The following is a 15,676-nucleotide window of genomic DNA, read 5'->3' as shown; positions in this document are numbered from 1 at the left end:
TGGGAGGGACAGAGAGGTTTAGGGAGGGGATTCCAGAGCTTAGGGCCTAGGTGGCTGAAAGCACAGCTGCCAATGGTGGGGCGAAGAAAGGTGGGAATGCACAAGAAGTCAGAGTCGGACAGTTTATGGGAGAAGGGGTTCATCAGACTGGAGGAGGTTGCAGAGATAGGGAGGGACAAGGCTATGCAGGGATTTAAACACAAGGATGAGAATTTTAAATTTGAGGCGTGGGGGACCGGGAGCCAATGTAGGTCAGCGAGCACAGGGATGATGGGTGAGCGGGACTTGGTGTGGGATAGGATATGGACAGCAGAGTTTTGGATGAGCTGAAGTTTACGGAGAATGGGAGGCCAGCTAGGAGAAAATTGGAATAGTAGAATCTGTAATTGATAAAGGCACGAATTAGGGTTTTGGCAGCAGATGGGCTGAGGTAGGGGCCTAACTTAAAAAGCAGCAAGACAGATAAGTCAGTTATTTCTACATGAAAGTAAAGCAGCATTAATGCATGAAATTACCATAACTCAAAGAATTGACATTTGAAATGGTCCATGTTCAAATTCAGTTCTCACAGGGTATACATCTGATTATTATTGATTGCTGTGTATTTCCAGCATTTTCTGGTGTTCTTTCAGATTTCCATTTCTTTCTTTTTAATGTCTATGTTGTAAACATCAGAGGTACAGCAAGTTGCAGTGGTATTAAATATTAGCGCACTGGTGTTACAATTCACCAAGAGGGGAATGAGTTGCCGAGTCATAACAACTATTAACAACAAATGGTAAGAAACCAGCCCGGGTTCCTGATCGCTACCCAGTGACTACCGCTGGAGCAGGTTGGGCAAGGACAGGACTGGGCTTGGCTGTGATGCCTCCAACTGTCAAATAGCTTGCCAAGACTCACTGTCCAGCGTCACGTGAACTGGTTTACCAGGAAGTGTTGGACCTGGATCAGGCTTTCTGTAAACCCCAGATTAAAGTAATTTGCAAATCCTTATCCTACTGCCCTCTGAAAGCAGTCACCCAGAAACTCAGGTAGACATCAAAAGGAAAAAGTATAGAATGGCAACTAGATTTAAAATGGGGCTGCTGCCTCTGGATGTCTGGATTCATCTGTGGAATGATCAGATTAAGAGTGGCAGAGTGTTAAAAGGATAATTTTGTAAATTAAGATCAGGATTGTGCATTTAAGAGTTATTCTTTGTTCAGGAATTCTATACAATGAAGCAAGTAGGAAGTGACTTGGTCCATTGGGATTTTCCTCCTCTTGCCCCAAAGGTACTGGTGCTCTCGCAGGTAGGGTCCCTTGTGCACTGGCATCTCACTCAAGTGGCCATTTATGTGGGAACCTAAATGGCGAGCGTGAGCAAGCTAGTCGAGCATGGGTGCATCACAGCCAAGCCCGACCCCTGCTCTCATCCAACCCACACAATCTTTCCAGTGAAATTGTACTTGATGGTGATCAGGAGCAGGAACCCCGGCTAGTTTTACCCTCCCTAGCCCGGGGCACGGAGGCCAATTACAACACTCCCACTGTCACCATGGCCGAGATCAGTGAACTCAGTACAGATCACTAGTCATAGGTCCTCTCTGCTCTGTACATCTCCGGACAACAACACACATCTACTGATCAATCAGTAGAGCCTCATTAACTAGGAACGGGGATGGGTTTACTTGAAGCTGACTGAACAATTCATCACTTACGATTATTAGACAGAGAGGAATTCATCGCAAACATTACAGCCGCCTGCATTTCATCCCAAGGAAAAGGTGTAGTTGAGTTGGATATTGTTAACATAGATTTTACAGAACACACACAATCAATGAAGTACTTTTTGAAGTGTAATCATTGTTGTAATCTAGGAAACGCAGGAAAACCAGTGGAATAGCAGCTATATACTACTGAACAGCAAGCGCTTTAAGATATCCACTAAGACAGGTATACTTTAATATAACCAGGGACCCTTGACTAAGGTGCAGAAATAGATTGTGTATTGATGATGGAACAATCACAACACAAGGCAGCAAATGGGAGGAATCTGAGTATTTTACCCACTGCTTCCAATTTTAAACATTAAACATTAAAGAAACAAAACAGGAAAAAAAATCTAGCAAATATTTCTGCCAAACCAGCATCTACTGTGAACGGTAAAAAATATTTTGAAGGACTCAACCGATGCATGAATATGGCACGGGTTTATTTAGTGCGAAATGAACCAGTTTCACACGATACTGACCACATTTCCTCAGTCAAACTTCAATGCACTTTTTTTTTTTAAAATGCAAAACATTGCAGATGTTGGAAATGTGAACCAAATATAGGAGCAGGAGTAGATCATTCAGCCCCTCGAGCCTGTTCTGCCATTCAATGAGGACCTGGCTGAGATGTATCCTAACTCCATTTACCCGCCTTGGCTCCATATTCCCATATCTCTTCATATCCTTGAGTAGCAAAAATCTATCAATCTCAGATGTAAAATGATTAATTGAGCTAGAATCTACTGCTTTTTGCAGGAGAGTGTTCCACACTTCTACCATCCTTTGTGTGAAGAAGTGTTTCCTAACTTCTCTCCTCAGTGGCCTGGCTCTGATTTTAAGGTTATGTCCCCTTGTCCTAGACTCCCCCACCAGCAGAAAAAGTTTCTCTCTTTACCCTATCAATTCCTTTCAAAATCCTAAAAACCTCAAACCACCCCATTACCATCTAAATGCCAGGAAGTGCTGGAAAGACTCAGTGGGTCAGGCCTTGGTGGAGTGGAGCAGTTAATGCTTCACGTGTGAACCCTTGGTCAGAAGTGAAGAACTAGAGATGGATAAACCTGCCCGATGAAGGATCCACATGTCAAATAGCAACTGCCTTCTCGGCACAGATGCCCATTTTGAGTTGACCAATAAGGGTGACACTGGGTTGTCTCTGTGTCACCAACAGAAAGACAGCTTTACAAGTGCCCTCTTTGAGAAGGCACCACTAATATGATCATTTAAACAAATTCTAACTGACTAAAGAAAACTAGAAATCTAATTTAGATTATCTATGCCAACCAGACACCCTATACCCGGCAAAGCCCACTGGTTGCTGTGTGGGTCCAGTATTTTCTATTTCAATGTGGATCAAGTACAGAGGACATCTGAACCTGGGCACATTCCCCCACCATCAAAGCAGCAAAATAAACCACCTACAGACCTGCACAGTGAATTGGTGTAAAAAGTACAACTGCACAAGAGTGAACTGAGGCTGTAGCCTTGTCTCAGGGTTCCACTGATGGTTATGTTTAGGAAGCATTGGAGCTTCAAGTTGTTTAAACCCCTCGATTGAATGACGACTATAAAATCGCTCCCAATACCAACTATATCTGTACACTGGCAGATCTCCCATGGCGTTGCTCACAAGGCAGCAGATAGAACATGTGCTCCCAATAAGGGGCAGTATCAACAAAGTGCAACAGGAAGTGAACAAAGACAAACACACACAATTTATCCCTCAACCAAAACCTAAAAAAAAATTATCTGGTCATTATCACATTGCTGTTTGTGGGATCTTGCTGTGTGCAAATTGGCTGCTGCGTTTCCTACATTACAACAGTAACGACACTTCAAAACTACTTCATTGGCTGTAAAGCACTTTGAGACGTCCTGAGGTCGTGAAAGGCACTGTATAAATGCAAGTCTTTTCTTTTCACCCTGGCGAGGTCAGCTAAGAGACCAGATACAAACCTGTGACTTTTCTGGTCTGCATGGTTCTGCCTGTCATGTAGTGCATTACCCACTGAACCTATAATGCCCATTTTAAGCACTTGTCTCCCACAAGGAAGTATGGGGTGAAATTGAACATATCGACAACTTGTGTAGATATTATCCTAATTCACAAGCTGAAATCTTTGCCAAGGTAACAAGCCATCACCCATGTGCATTGACTGACTCATGGGTTAGGTGAAAATATCACCTCACCTACCCTCACAGGCGACCACCTCACCCACCCTTGGGCATGACTGGTCTCCTACAAAGATTGGTTTTAAGACTTTAAATATTATGAATAGGGCAAGTGGTTTGTTATCACTAAGAAACCAGAATTCTCACTGCCTCCAGGGCATTCTAATGCAGTACTCGGGAAATCCGGCTAGACCCATTAAGTGCGGAGCGGTATGCCCCATCGTACTAAATTATAAAGTGTACTTTATACTGGATACAGAAGTAATGATCGTTAATTCTCCGCGCGCGCACGCCCCGACCCCATCCCACGATTGGTTATAATTCAAGGTATCCATGCAGCTCTGGAATATCCCAAACGGGGGGGCTCCCTTTGACTAACGATCCGCCATCTCCCCTTAAAGGAGCCTCAAACCTCAGTCTGCACAACATTCCTAGCAGCGCCAGAGAGAGACTAGTCTGTTTTAAAAAAAACTGAAAAGCAGCTCTGGGTAATGCATCTACTGCTAGAAACCGCTACATCAAAAAAGGGAAACCTGACTTGAAATTAACTTTCAGCTAAGAAACCAACATGAAAATTAAACACGACAAAAATTGAGTGTAGATTTGAAAAATAAACTACATCCAAAAAAAAACTGTTTGGAATTGCAATACTGAGGGAAATAGCGAGGCGAGAATCACTCAGTAAACATTAAAAGGTGAACGAAACGTTGACAGTTGTTTACCTTAAGTGTCTGCAGTTCAAAAACGAAGCTCACGTGGAAACGATTTTCATTTTAATAAAACCCGGAACATTGGCCGGGTGAGGGGAATATGTGCGAGTCAGAGTGCAGCAAAAACCTTAATAGAAATGGGGTAGTTTCCCCATAAATTAGGAGAGAAACTAAAAAAAAGTTAAGGAAATGCGAACCAAACATCTGGACTGAATGCAGATGTTGCAAACAATGTTCGAAAAAACATCCCATCACTGTTTCTTAATTGAAAATTCACTTGTTTTTGCTGTAAATTTACTGCTCGCTCTCTGCTTCACTTAAAGGTTTGTTTTTTTAAAAAAAGAGAGCACGTAAATCTCTCTTTAAGAAGGGGAGGGGACAAGATACAAAGTTTGCCCCGGAGTTCCTTCCTTACCTGGATTCCATCGCAGAGGCGAGAGATGCTCCTCTTTGCGAGATACTTGTCTTATGATAGATGCTCTTTCCATCGGACAAAACCACCAAGATTTATTTTTTTTATGCCTGCCCCCCCGGCACAGTTCGATCCCAAATATCTTCGAGATTGCAGTTACTCTTCCCTCCTCCAGCACCCCCCAAACAGGGCAGAGAAGGGAAGCGAAAACAACTGGACAAATGGGACCGAGGCCGTTTCAAGGCGCCCGGGCTTCAAGTAAACAACCTCCCCCTTGGACCGGGCTCTGTCTCTACCTCGGTCCCACTAATGCGCAAGCTCCTCTCTCAGAGCTCAGACACACGCCGGTCTGCTTTGCTGCTCATTTGTCCAAAGCGATAGTTGTGAGAGGGTTTTTTTTATTGACAGATTTTAAGAGAAATTGACACTTGGGACACCTTGAAACTGCCTTGAACCTTCTGATTGGACAATTGGGAAAGCCGGAGTCTTAAAGGGGTAAGCAGGTTACTCTGCCGGCTTTTGTGAATAGCATTCCAACATATGATCGTCTCTCCAGGATTGTTTACATACCGTGTGCTATTCATTTCGAATATTTAATACTCTTTTGGAATGAAACCCGCTGAGTTCAGTCATATTTTACGTTATTTCCTCAATTGGGGTGGTAGTGGTGGGGATATATCTGTTTGTTCCCTTTTCCTGAACAATAAATAAGTATTTTTTTTAAACTTGCAACGAGCTGGGTTGGTGTATCATTTCACATTTATTCTGAAATGATCAGAGATTAACCCCATTCTGAGCACGTTACATGTGGATGGGGCAGGACGTTTTGCCATAAACTATCTGTAATTTAAACTGTTTCAATTCCTGTTCCATGTCCACAGTCAGAAAGCTTTGACTTTAATTGACTGATTTGATAAGGACGTGCTTCATGTTAAAAAACAAGGAAACTGACCTGAAATTAACTTTCAGCTGAGAGCCCAACATGTGCATCATTAATAAATAGTAACTTAGAAAGACTAGCAAAGTAAAAGTGAGGACCAGTCTAGCACTTTATAGACTAGTAGACCACCCCTGGCATTGCTCATGTGTGGTCTGGGGTCAGGAACACGGTTATGATGTTTACCTGGCCTGTCTGTTTACAGCCATTGCTCATATATTCTCTGTGGGAAATTAAGCAATTGTAGCGGCTTGTAAATTGCTGTGGTCAATTGGAGGTCAGTAAGTTACTTGTAGATTTCAGGATCCAGGTCTGAAAAATTCATGATGAATTACTTTGCATTTGTAACAAAGTGTGATTTTTGGAGTGTGATGGATGGACACATGTTAGATGCAAGATTTTATATTCCAGCAAATCAGTCGTGGTGTTGCTCACAGTGAGTTAGAAGTTATGCTTTTGCGAGAGGTTTTGGGGTGTGGAAGTTGAGGAGGAGAATTTAGAAAGAAGTTTGTAAGAATTTTGCCCATAAGAAGTAAAACAAGTGTTTTTGATTGGTTCCTGGAAAATAAATTGTTAGTGTTTCCTTACCCCCTGCAGCTACATAAATAAGTATAAACCACATCTGCAGAAATAAATCTTTGTGAATAATAATTGTTTCCAATTCACAATATAAACTAAAAGGCAGCTGCTGTCATTATCGAGACACCATGCTCGCGACATGCAGCGTTCCCAACCCAGTGTAACAGAAAGTTGATGGTCCCCAGGGTAGGAGAGTCCAGTCTGCGACCCTAAGGCCACTTGTAGCCACTGAGCTCTGCTAATCCAGCCCTTGAAGCCCAAGTAACTCAGTCCTATTATATTTTTTATTTGTCACATTGTCTGTCTTACTCCATTACAAGTACATCTTCATAGAATAGCACAAAGATCACTGTGGAAAACTATACTGCCCAGACTGCCCAACCCCTGCTCACCACTTCACAGACCCTAACTACTGTATACAAGTAAAGCCTGAGGTAACAACCATATTTCTTCTACAACCATATCACCTGTACAGTACATATGGGTGTAAAAACAGACTCATTATATCATATTTGCCTTGAGACAATTACTTTTTTTCATCCGAAAGACAGCACCTCGGACAGTGTAGCACTCTCTCAGTACTGCACTGGAGTATCAGCCTGGATTATGGGGCTCAAGTCCCTGGAGTTCGGCTTGAACCTACGACTGTCTGACTCAGAGGCGAGAGCGCTACCACTGAGCCATGGCTGACAAAAAGGATTGCAATAGAGAGAGTGAGGTTGCAGGTCGGAGGCTAGGGCTGGCAAAGTAGTCACCTATCAGACCCTATTGACCATTTTTTTCTTTAAATCGCAGGTATGCCACATCAGGAATGTTGACCCATGCATGGAAATTCCCAGTTATTGGTGGGATCATTCCAGATAAGTGGGTTAAATGTGGGAAATATGTTATTCTCTCAATGGGCCTGAATGGAATGGAAAATCCCAATTTCTCCAGGGAACTGCAAACATTTGAAAGCAAAAACAAGAAACCCGAATGAAGCAAAATGTTTGTGTCTCCCAGCACTGCCTGTCACAGGCCTCTTCTACTGGAGTGCTGACTATTTTCTATTGGTGTGACATTGGCCTTGCGTTCCTATGTGTTGAGCAACAGATCACCCTGATGTTATGTGTAGCCCTACTAGCGAAGCTGGGTATCACTGGATCTTAAAGCCTTTCAATTCAACCTCCCTGTTGCATCCAGACGGGCGGATTATCAGAATCAGCAAGCCTCGCTCCTGATGAACTGTTTGGATCTGACTGTAGCAGGAGACCTGGAAACCGATGAGAGTTCTTCAGTAAGCTGTGTGACCGAGATTCCCAGTTCCGCTATCATCAACCGCCAAGGAAGATAAAGAGGGGGAAGGGAGGAATGTCCCAAGACAGAGTCTTCGCCTAAAATGGTTGTTGCCTGCTTGGTTCCTTTTACAGGTGAAGTATTACTCACCCACATTGTAATGGGCTGAAGGGGAATTAGCAAATATCTTCCCTGCCCCAGAATGAAAATGTATCCAGTATATTTCCTGCTATTATGACACAATCCTGATTCTGAAGCAATACTAACCTTTGATCTCCCCTGCTTGGCTCCAATGAACAAAGGGCATCAGTGTCCATTTTTCATCAATGGGGGGAAGTCTAAGACTTGAAACCTCCACCATTAGAATGTTGGAGGTAGAAATTGGTCCAGGGCGGTGGTGCAAAACAGGCGATAGCGAATTGGTGGCCCGTTTTACACTCCGGCCGAATATATTTTCCATTGGAACTCTTTGCCGATTCGCTATTGCCTGGTTTGCACTGCCGCCTAAGGAATTTCTACCCCGTTGGTGTCTAAAGTCTCCACGGCCACCAAACGTGAGCCTTGTGTGCAGTGACTCCAGGTCTCAGTCTGAACGTGGCACTAAATAACCAGTCCCTTACAACAACGTCTCCTGATTTTCAAAAAAGTCAAGGTGAATTATGCGTGGTTACTTTATGTTTGAACTCCAGATTGTCTAGGCTCGTGCAGAGAGAAGAAAAGTATTAAATTAGGAGCATAACATAAAGGGATTTAAAGGTCAGTGGTAGCATGGATATGAAATTAGCTAAGGGACAGAAGGCAGAGAGTAGTGATGAATGGTTGTTTATCAGACTGGAGGGAAGTATACAGTGGTGTCCCCCAGGGGTCAGTATGAGCATCTCTGCTCTTTTTGATATATATTAATGACCTGGACTTATAGGAGGCATAATTTCAAAGTTTGCAGATGACACCAAGCTTGGAAATGTACTAAACAGTGAGGAGGATAGTAGCAGACTTCAGGAGGACAGAGACAATGATGAAATGGGCACAATATTTGCAGATTAGTCATTTTGTCTGAGCCAGATGTCTGAGGGGGGCAAGCCATTCATTCAAATACAAACATCTTAAGGGATTGGTTTACATATATGTTTGATTGGCAGCTCTTTTTGAGTTAAACATACAGATATTTAAATTTGCTTAGTCCTGATTATTTTCTTGAAAAGCATTTCTCAGCTGGTCTTGTTTAAATCAGAGAGTCTGTCTGAAGCTTTCAGAGAGAGACGGTCAGCCTAGAGAGATTCTGTGGATGATGAGAGCAATGAATCACCATGTAACAATATAAAGAAAGAAAGAACATGTATTTATACAGCACCTTTCACGACCTCAGGACGTCCCAAAGCGCTTCACAGCCAATGAAGTACTTTTGAAGCGTAGTCTCTGTTATAATGTAAGAAACACAGCAGCCAATCTGCATTCCTCAAAGTCCCACAAACAGCAACACGATAAATGACCAGATAATCTATTTTAGTGATGTTGGTTGAGGGATAATTTCCCAGGGCACTGGGGAGAACTCCCCAACTCTTCTTCATATAGTATCATGGGATCTTTTACATCCACCTGAGAGGGCAGACGGGGCCTCGATTTAACTTCTCATCCAAAAGATGGCACCTGCAACAGTGCAGCTTTCCCTCAGTACTGCACTGGAGTATCAGCCTAGATTATGTGCTCAAGTCTCTGGGATGGGACTTGAACTCACGACCTTCCGATTCAGAGGTGAGTGTGCCACCACTGAGCCAAGGCTTCAATATTATGTATAGTATGGTTTAGCACCGTAGTCATGATGATTTGTTATTTTCTTACTTACTTGAGGAGTTAGTTAAACTTAATAATTACTATAAAATCTACTGTGTGTCATTGCCACTGTTCACCTATCCATTTAATGTTTAATAAATCTGGCAGTTGTAGCCAACATCTCTTAAGTATCTACTTTGCTGCCTTCTGATATTGAAGATCATGTGATGGCGTCTGAGATAACCAGTAACAAATGAGGGCTGGTTGAAAATTACCTAAGTATTGGGATAGTAAAAGTAATCTCTGGGACTCTGTGATTGAGGAGGCACCTATGAGGGTGGTATGGAGACCTTGAACCCCCAAAAATATGTGGAGTATTTTTGGGGGTTCAAGGTCTCCATACCACAGGGCAATTAGGAGATGGTGTGGGACTGGAATCACACATAGGCCAGACTGGGTAGGTTTCTTTCCCTATAGGACATTAGTGAACCAGATGGGTTTTTATGACAATCCAACAGCTTCATGGTCACTTTTACTGACACCAGCTTTTTATTGCCAGATTTTTTAAAAACTGAATTCAAATTCTCAAACTGTTGCGGTGGGATTTGATCTCAGAATTACTACTCCAGTAACATAACCACTACACTACTGTACCTTCAAATTCAGTTAGAGGCAGAGAGTGAACACCCTGTGCCAGGAGGTTATCCTGTAATATAAAGGGGCCATGAGAGGACACCGCTGCAAATGAGAATTTGGCAGTGAGCAAACATTTTAAGCAGCTACTTAAAAGAGAGGGCACAAATTCCTCTCACTGTTTTTATTAGCTTGTATTTCCGAGCCCTGAAAAATCTCTTGGCACAACTTCACTGCTGTGCTGAGTGCGGAAATACATTGGCGCCGCCTTCAAAACAATTGAGCTCTGTGCCAGGAGGTGTTGGATTACTAGCCTAATGTCATTCTTTGTGGTTTGCTTTACTGGAGATAATGAGCCCCTGGGAGCAGGTACCCATCTGCCCCTCCTGGCCACAATCGGCATGCCCGCAGTCTGCAAAGACTCAGTGGGTGGTGGAGAGAGGAAAAGAGAGAGGCAAAAAAAGAGGAAACAAAGATGAGATATAAAGAGCTGTTACATTCGAGGGGTGCAGCTGGGAGCCGAGGCGAGACTCGCCCTCTGCAGGCTGTGCTACTGAGTTAAGAAGAACCAGATCTGCATCATAGACCCACGAAAATCAGGATCTATGAATCAGCTGTCGGATTAAGGCCTCTTGGTGCAGTGGACTAAATGTGGGGAGCCAGCTACAAACGTTTACGCTCCCCTAACAAATGGGAGGTTGACGGGAGAGCGATGTAGAAGGGGTCACTCCCCGAGATGGGAATGAGAAAACAAAGCTTGAGAGCACACAGCAGGGATTCAGCCACAGAGATCAACATGCTCCATAGGATCTTCCGTCCATTCATTTTGACGGGCAGACAATCCTGTGGGATCCACTGACCCCACGTGACTGAATTCCTGATCTGCACTGCCAGTGCACGGAGTTATGTCTCGGGAAATCTACTCTTGTAGCAGGCAACTCGTATTACTCCGCCTCCCCGTGCAGAGTCTCGCTAAATGACCCCACAGAGTTCTTACTGAGAACGTAGAGGTGTGAGATGTAAGGTGTGATACCAGGGAGTTCATGTCAGGAAATCACATACCTCAGCCCTGTTCTTTGCTCCCTATCTCTGTACCCTCAGGACATCTCAAAGTGCTTTACAGCCAATGAAGTGCTTTTTGAAGTGTAGTCACTGTTGTAATGTAGGAAACGCAGCAGCCAATTTGCGCACAGCAAGGTCCCACAAACAGCAATGTGATAATGACCAGATCATCTGTTTTTTAGTGATGTTGGTTGAGATAAATATTGGCCAGGACACCGGGGAGAACTCCCCTGTTCTTCTTCGAAATAGTGCCGTGGGATCTTTTACGTCCACCTGAGAGGGCAGACAGGGCCTCAGTTTAATGTCTCACCCGAAACACGGCACCTCTGACAATGCAGCACTCCCTCATTACTGATACTGGGAGTGTCAGCCTAGATTATGTGGTCAAGTCTCTGGAGTGGGACTTGAACCCATGACCTTCTGACTCAGAGGTGAGAATGCTACCCACTGAGTCAAGGCATCAAGAGCGGACTAGCTTCAAGAGAGGCATTTCAAATCTGTCATTCTTCACTCATCAATGGAAGATAGGAAAGCGTGTGTTTCTCAATTTTTTTTGGAAAGTCCCTGCCTTCACCTCTATTAAATGTGCACATCGGCCCCCCGATAGGGTTGCCAACCTTCCAGGATTGTCCTGGAGTCTCCAGGAATTGAAGATTAATCTCCTGGACACTGCTGCGAGAAAAATAATAGGAGCATAAAAAAGGTTTGATCTTTTTCATTTACTTTGAACGTTTTTATTAGTTATAGAAATATTGGAGTTGGGGAAAAAGGCTGTTTGACTGGGCGTGGGGTTGGAGGTGGGAGGTCATGTGATGAAACCTTCAGGAATACGACCAGCCAGAGTTGGCAACCCTGTACCCCCGAGGAGTTATGTCTGACTACGAAACACACTCATCTCTAGGCTTCATTTATATCTAAACTGAAAACCTGGATCTATTTTGAATTTGTAGTTGACTGTAGCTGTTTAAATTATTATCTTCTGGCATGCACAAAACATAGAATCAGAGATTTCAGCGCAGCAGGAGGCCACCCTCGCCTGCACTGGATTTAGGTCTTTCTCAGGGGCTGATTTTAAACAGGCCCATTTTCCCACTTCCTCCCCATTCCCTTTCCCATTCTCCTTCTATATGTAATTGTCTAGGACAGACTAAGGAACCTTCCTGACTGGTAGTCATCAGCGTTTTAATAAGGTTAGCGCAAATGTTAATAATTCTTTTACTGTTATTTGCAGGACAAATATGGAGATACAGATCATTGGAACTGCCTCAGTCAGTGCTGTGGGGGGCCACCTTAATGAATTGTCACAGGCCCAGTCTCGATTAGTGTCTCTGTGGCAATGTAAATATGGTCAGCGTGTAATGAAGTTTTAAAACTGGCACAGGATGGAAAGAATCGAAAGCAGAGAGTGCACCCAAGCCCCAGTGTTAATATGTTTTTGTACTTTCTTTCAATATTTACAATGCCAAGTCATTCAGATAGAAGTTTAAACTAATTTGATAACAGGTTATTGGAATGTAGCTGATGATTGATTTTTACTTCAATCCCAGCTAATGGGATTTTAGAATGTTGCAGAAAATAGTCTGGAGAGAGGTGAAAGGCACTTCCTTGTTAAAAGACTTTGTTCCATGGTTTCAGTTGGCGTGGCGATGGGAGGGGCTACAATTGACTTCTGCACCTCTGCACTATGGAGGACAAAGGTCAGCCAGCTTCCTGCTGCTGATCTCCATCCAGTGACTTCTACAGGAAAGTGTGTGTGGATGTGCGATGAGGACATGTTTGGACTCAGCTGTGACACCTCCCCCCATGAGAAGAAAGAAAGGATGGTGGAAGCAGATTCAATAGTAACTTTCAAAAGGGAATTGGATATACACAATGAAAAAATTGCAGGGCTATGGGGAAAGAGCAGGGGAGTGGGACTAGCTCTTTCAAAGAGCTGGCACAGGGACGATGGGCTGAATGGCTTCCTCCTGTGCTGTATGATTCTATGAAAGAAGGAAAGAATGTTGGTTGAGCGATAAATATTGGCCAGGATACTGGGGAGAACTCCCCTGCTCTTCTTCAAATACTGCCTGGGGATCTTTTACATCCACCTGAGAGGGCAGACAGGACCTCAGTTTAATGTCTTATTTGAAAGATGGCACCTCCAACAGTGCCGCATTCCCTCTGTACTGCACTGCAGTGTCAGCCTAGATTATGCTTCTCAAGTTTCTAGAGTGGGACTTAAACCCACAACCTTCTGATTCAGAGGTGAGAGTGCTACCCACTGAGCCAGAGTGATCTCCTGAACTAATTTTGAACGTGATGTGGAGATGCCGGTGATGGACTGGGGTTGACAATTGTAAACAATTTTACAACACCAAGTTATAGTCCAACAAACTGATCAAGACCTTCGATCCAGACCTTCAAAGCATCCTACGGGCTCTCATCCCACGTTCTCCCCACGTGGGAGACTTCTACTGCCTCCCAAAGATACACAAAGCCAACACACCCGGACGTCCTATCGTATCAGGCAACGGAACCCTGTGTGAGAACCTCTCTGGATACATCGAGGGCATCCTGAAACCCATCGTACAGGGAACCCCCAGCTTCTGTCGCGACACTACAGACTTCCTACAAAAACTCAGTACCCACGGACCAGTTGAACCAGGAACACTTCTCACCACAATGGATGTCTCGGCACTCGACACCAGTATCCCCCACGATGACGGCATCGCTGCGACAGCATCAATACTCAACACCAACAACAGCCAATCTCCAGACGCCATCCTACAACTCATCCGCTTCATCCTGGATCACAATGTCTTCACCTTCGATAACCAGTTCTTTACCCAAACACACGGAACAGCCATGGGGACCAAATTCGCACCCCAATACGCCAACATTTTCATGCACAAGTTCGAGCAAGACTTCTTCACTGCACAGGACCTCCAACCAACGCTATACACCAGATACATCGACGACATTTTCTTTCTATGGACCCACGGCGAAGAATCACTGAAGAGACTACACAATAACATTAACAAGTTCCATCCCACCATCAAGCTCACCATGGACTACTCCTCAGAATCAGTTTCTTTCTTGGACACACGAATCTCCATCAAAGACGGGCACCTCAGCACCTCACTCTACCGCAAGCCCATGGACAACCTCACGATGCTCCACTTTTCCAGCTTCCACCCTAACCACGTCAAAGAGGCCATCCCCTATGGACAAGCCCTGCGAATACACAGGGTCTGCTCAGACGAGGAGGAACGCGATGGACACCTACAGACGCTGAAAGACGCCCTCGTAAGAACGGGATATGACGCTCGACTCATTGATCGACAGTTCCGACGGGCCACAGCGAAAAATCGCATAGACCTCCTCAGAAGACTAACATGGGACGCAACCAACAGAGTACCCTTCGTCGTCCAGTACTTCCCTGGAGCGGAGAAACTACGCCATGTTCTCCGCAGCCTTCAACATGTCATCAATGACGACAACACCTCGCTATGGCCATCCCCACACCTCCACTACTCGCCTTTAAACAGCCACCCAACCTCAAACAGACCATCGTTCGCAGCAAATTACCCAGCTTTCAGGAGAACAGCGTCCACGACACCACACAACCCTGCCACGGTAACCTCTGCAAGACATGCCAGATTATCGACACAGATACCACCATCACACGAGAGGACACCACCCACCAGGTACATGGTTCATACTCCTGTGACTCGGCCAACGTTGTCTACCTCATACATTGCAGGAAAGGATGCCCCAGATAATGGTACATTGGCGAGACCATGCAAACGCTGCGACAACGGATGAACGGACACCGCGCAACAATCGCCAGACAAGAGGGTTCCCTCCCAGTCGGGGAACACTTCAGCAGTCAAGGACATTCAGCCACCGACCTTCGGGTAAGCGTTCTCCAAGGCGGCCTTCGAGACACACGACAACGCAAAATCGTCGAACAGAAATTGATAGCCAAGTTCTGCACCCATGAGGACGGCCTCAACCGGGATCTTGGGTTCATGTCACGCTACATGTTACCCCACCAGCGAACAAATGTTATCTGTTTTTAATATAACGGGTCAATTGCTGTCGATATGTTTCTGCCTCTCTCGCTCTTTTTTTAATTGGCATCTCCACATCATCTGTTTTTTTAGTTCTGGCCATTTGTATATTCGGTGGCCTTGTAGGTAACACCTATCTGTCTGAACACTTTGGTTGCCTTGGCAACGGGCAGTTGAAAAGACTCTCTGCAATCACCAGGCATTGTTCTGTGATTTATAAATGCGATAGGTTCGAGGATTTCATTTCCACATTCACTTGAGGAAGGAGGAAGCCTCCGAAAGCTTGTGGATTTTAAAATAAAATTGTTGGACTATAA

General features: G+C 44.5%; 2 protein-coding genes across 2 annotated transcripts in view; one reads left to right on the top strand and one right to left on the bottom strand.

Annotated features, from left to right (window-relative positions):
• The window catches only part of LOC137307153 (carboxy-terminal domain RNA polymerase II polypeptide A small phosphatase 2-like), a 23,125-nt gene extending 17,743 nt beyond the window's left edge, over positions 1-5,382 (bottom strand). The window contains exon 1 of the mRNA XM_067976486.1: positions 5,052-5,382. Within this exon, the coding sequence (XP_067832587.1) occupies positions 5,052-5,124 (73 nt within the window). The 5' untranslated portion in view covers positions 5,125-5,382. The remainder of the gene's footprint in view (positions 1-5,051) is intronic.
• On the top strand, positions 5,062-15,676 carry LOC137307151 (uncharacterized). The gene is made up of 3 exons (XM_067976483.1): positions 5,062-5,543; positions 7,360-7,973; positions 12,940-15,676. Exon 3 carries the CDS (start codon positions 13,969-13,971, stop codon positions 15,109-15,111), a length of 1,143 nt encoding a protein of 380 aa, XP_067832584.1. The 5' UTR covers positions 5,062-5,543; positions 7,360-7,973; positions 12,940-13,968; the 3' UTR covers positions 15,112-15,676.

Source organism: Heptranchias perlo, chromosome X (genome assembly GCF_035084215.1).
Source record: "Heptranchias perlo isolate sHepPer1 chromosome X, sHepPer1.hap1, whole genome shotgun sequence".
NCBI classification, from domain to species: domain Eukaryota; kingdom Metazoa; phylum Chordata; class Chondrichthyes; order Hexanchiformes; family Hexanchidae; genus Heptranchias; species Heptranchias perlo.
The sequence above is the reverse complement of the archived record's forward strand: the minus strand, read 5'-3'. Positions and strand labels throughout refer to the sequence as shown.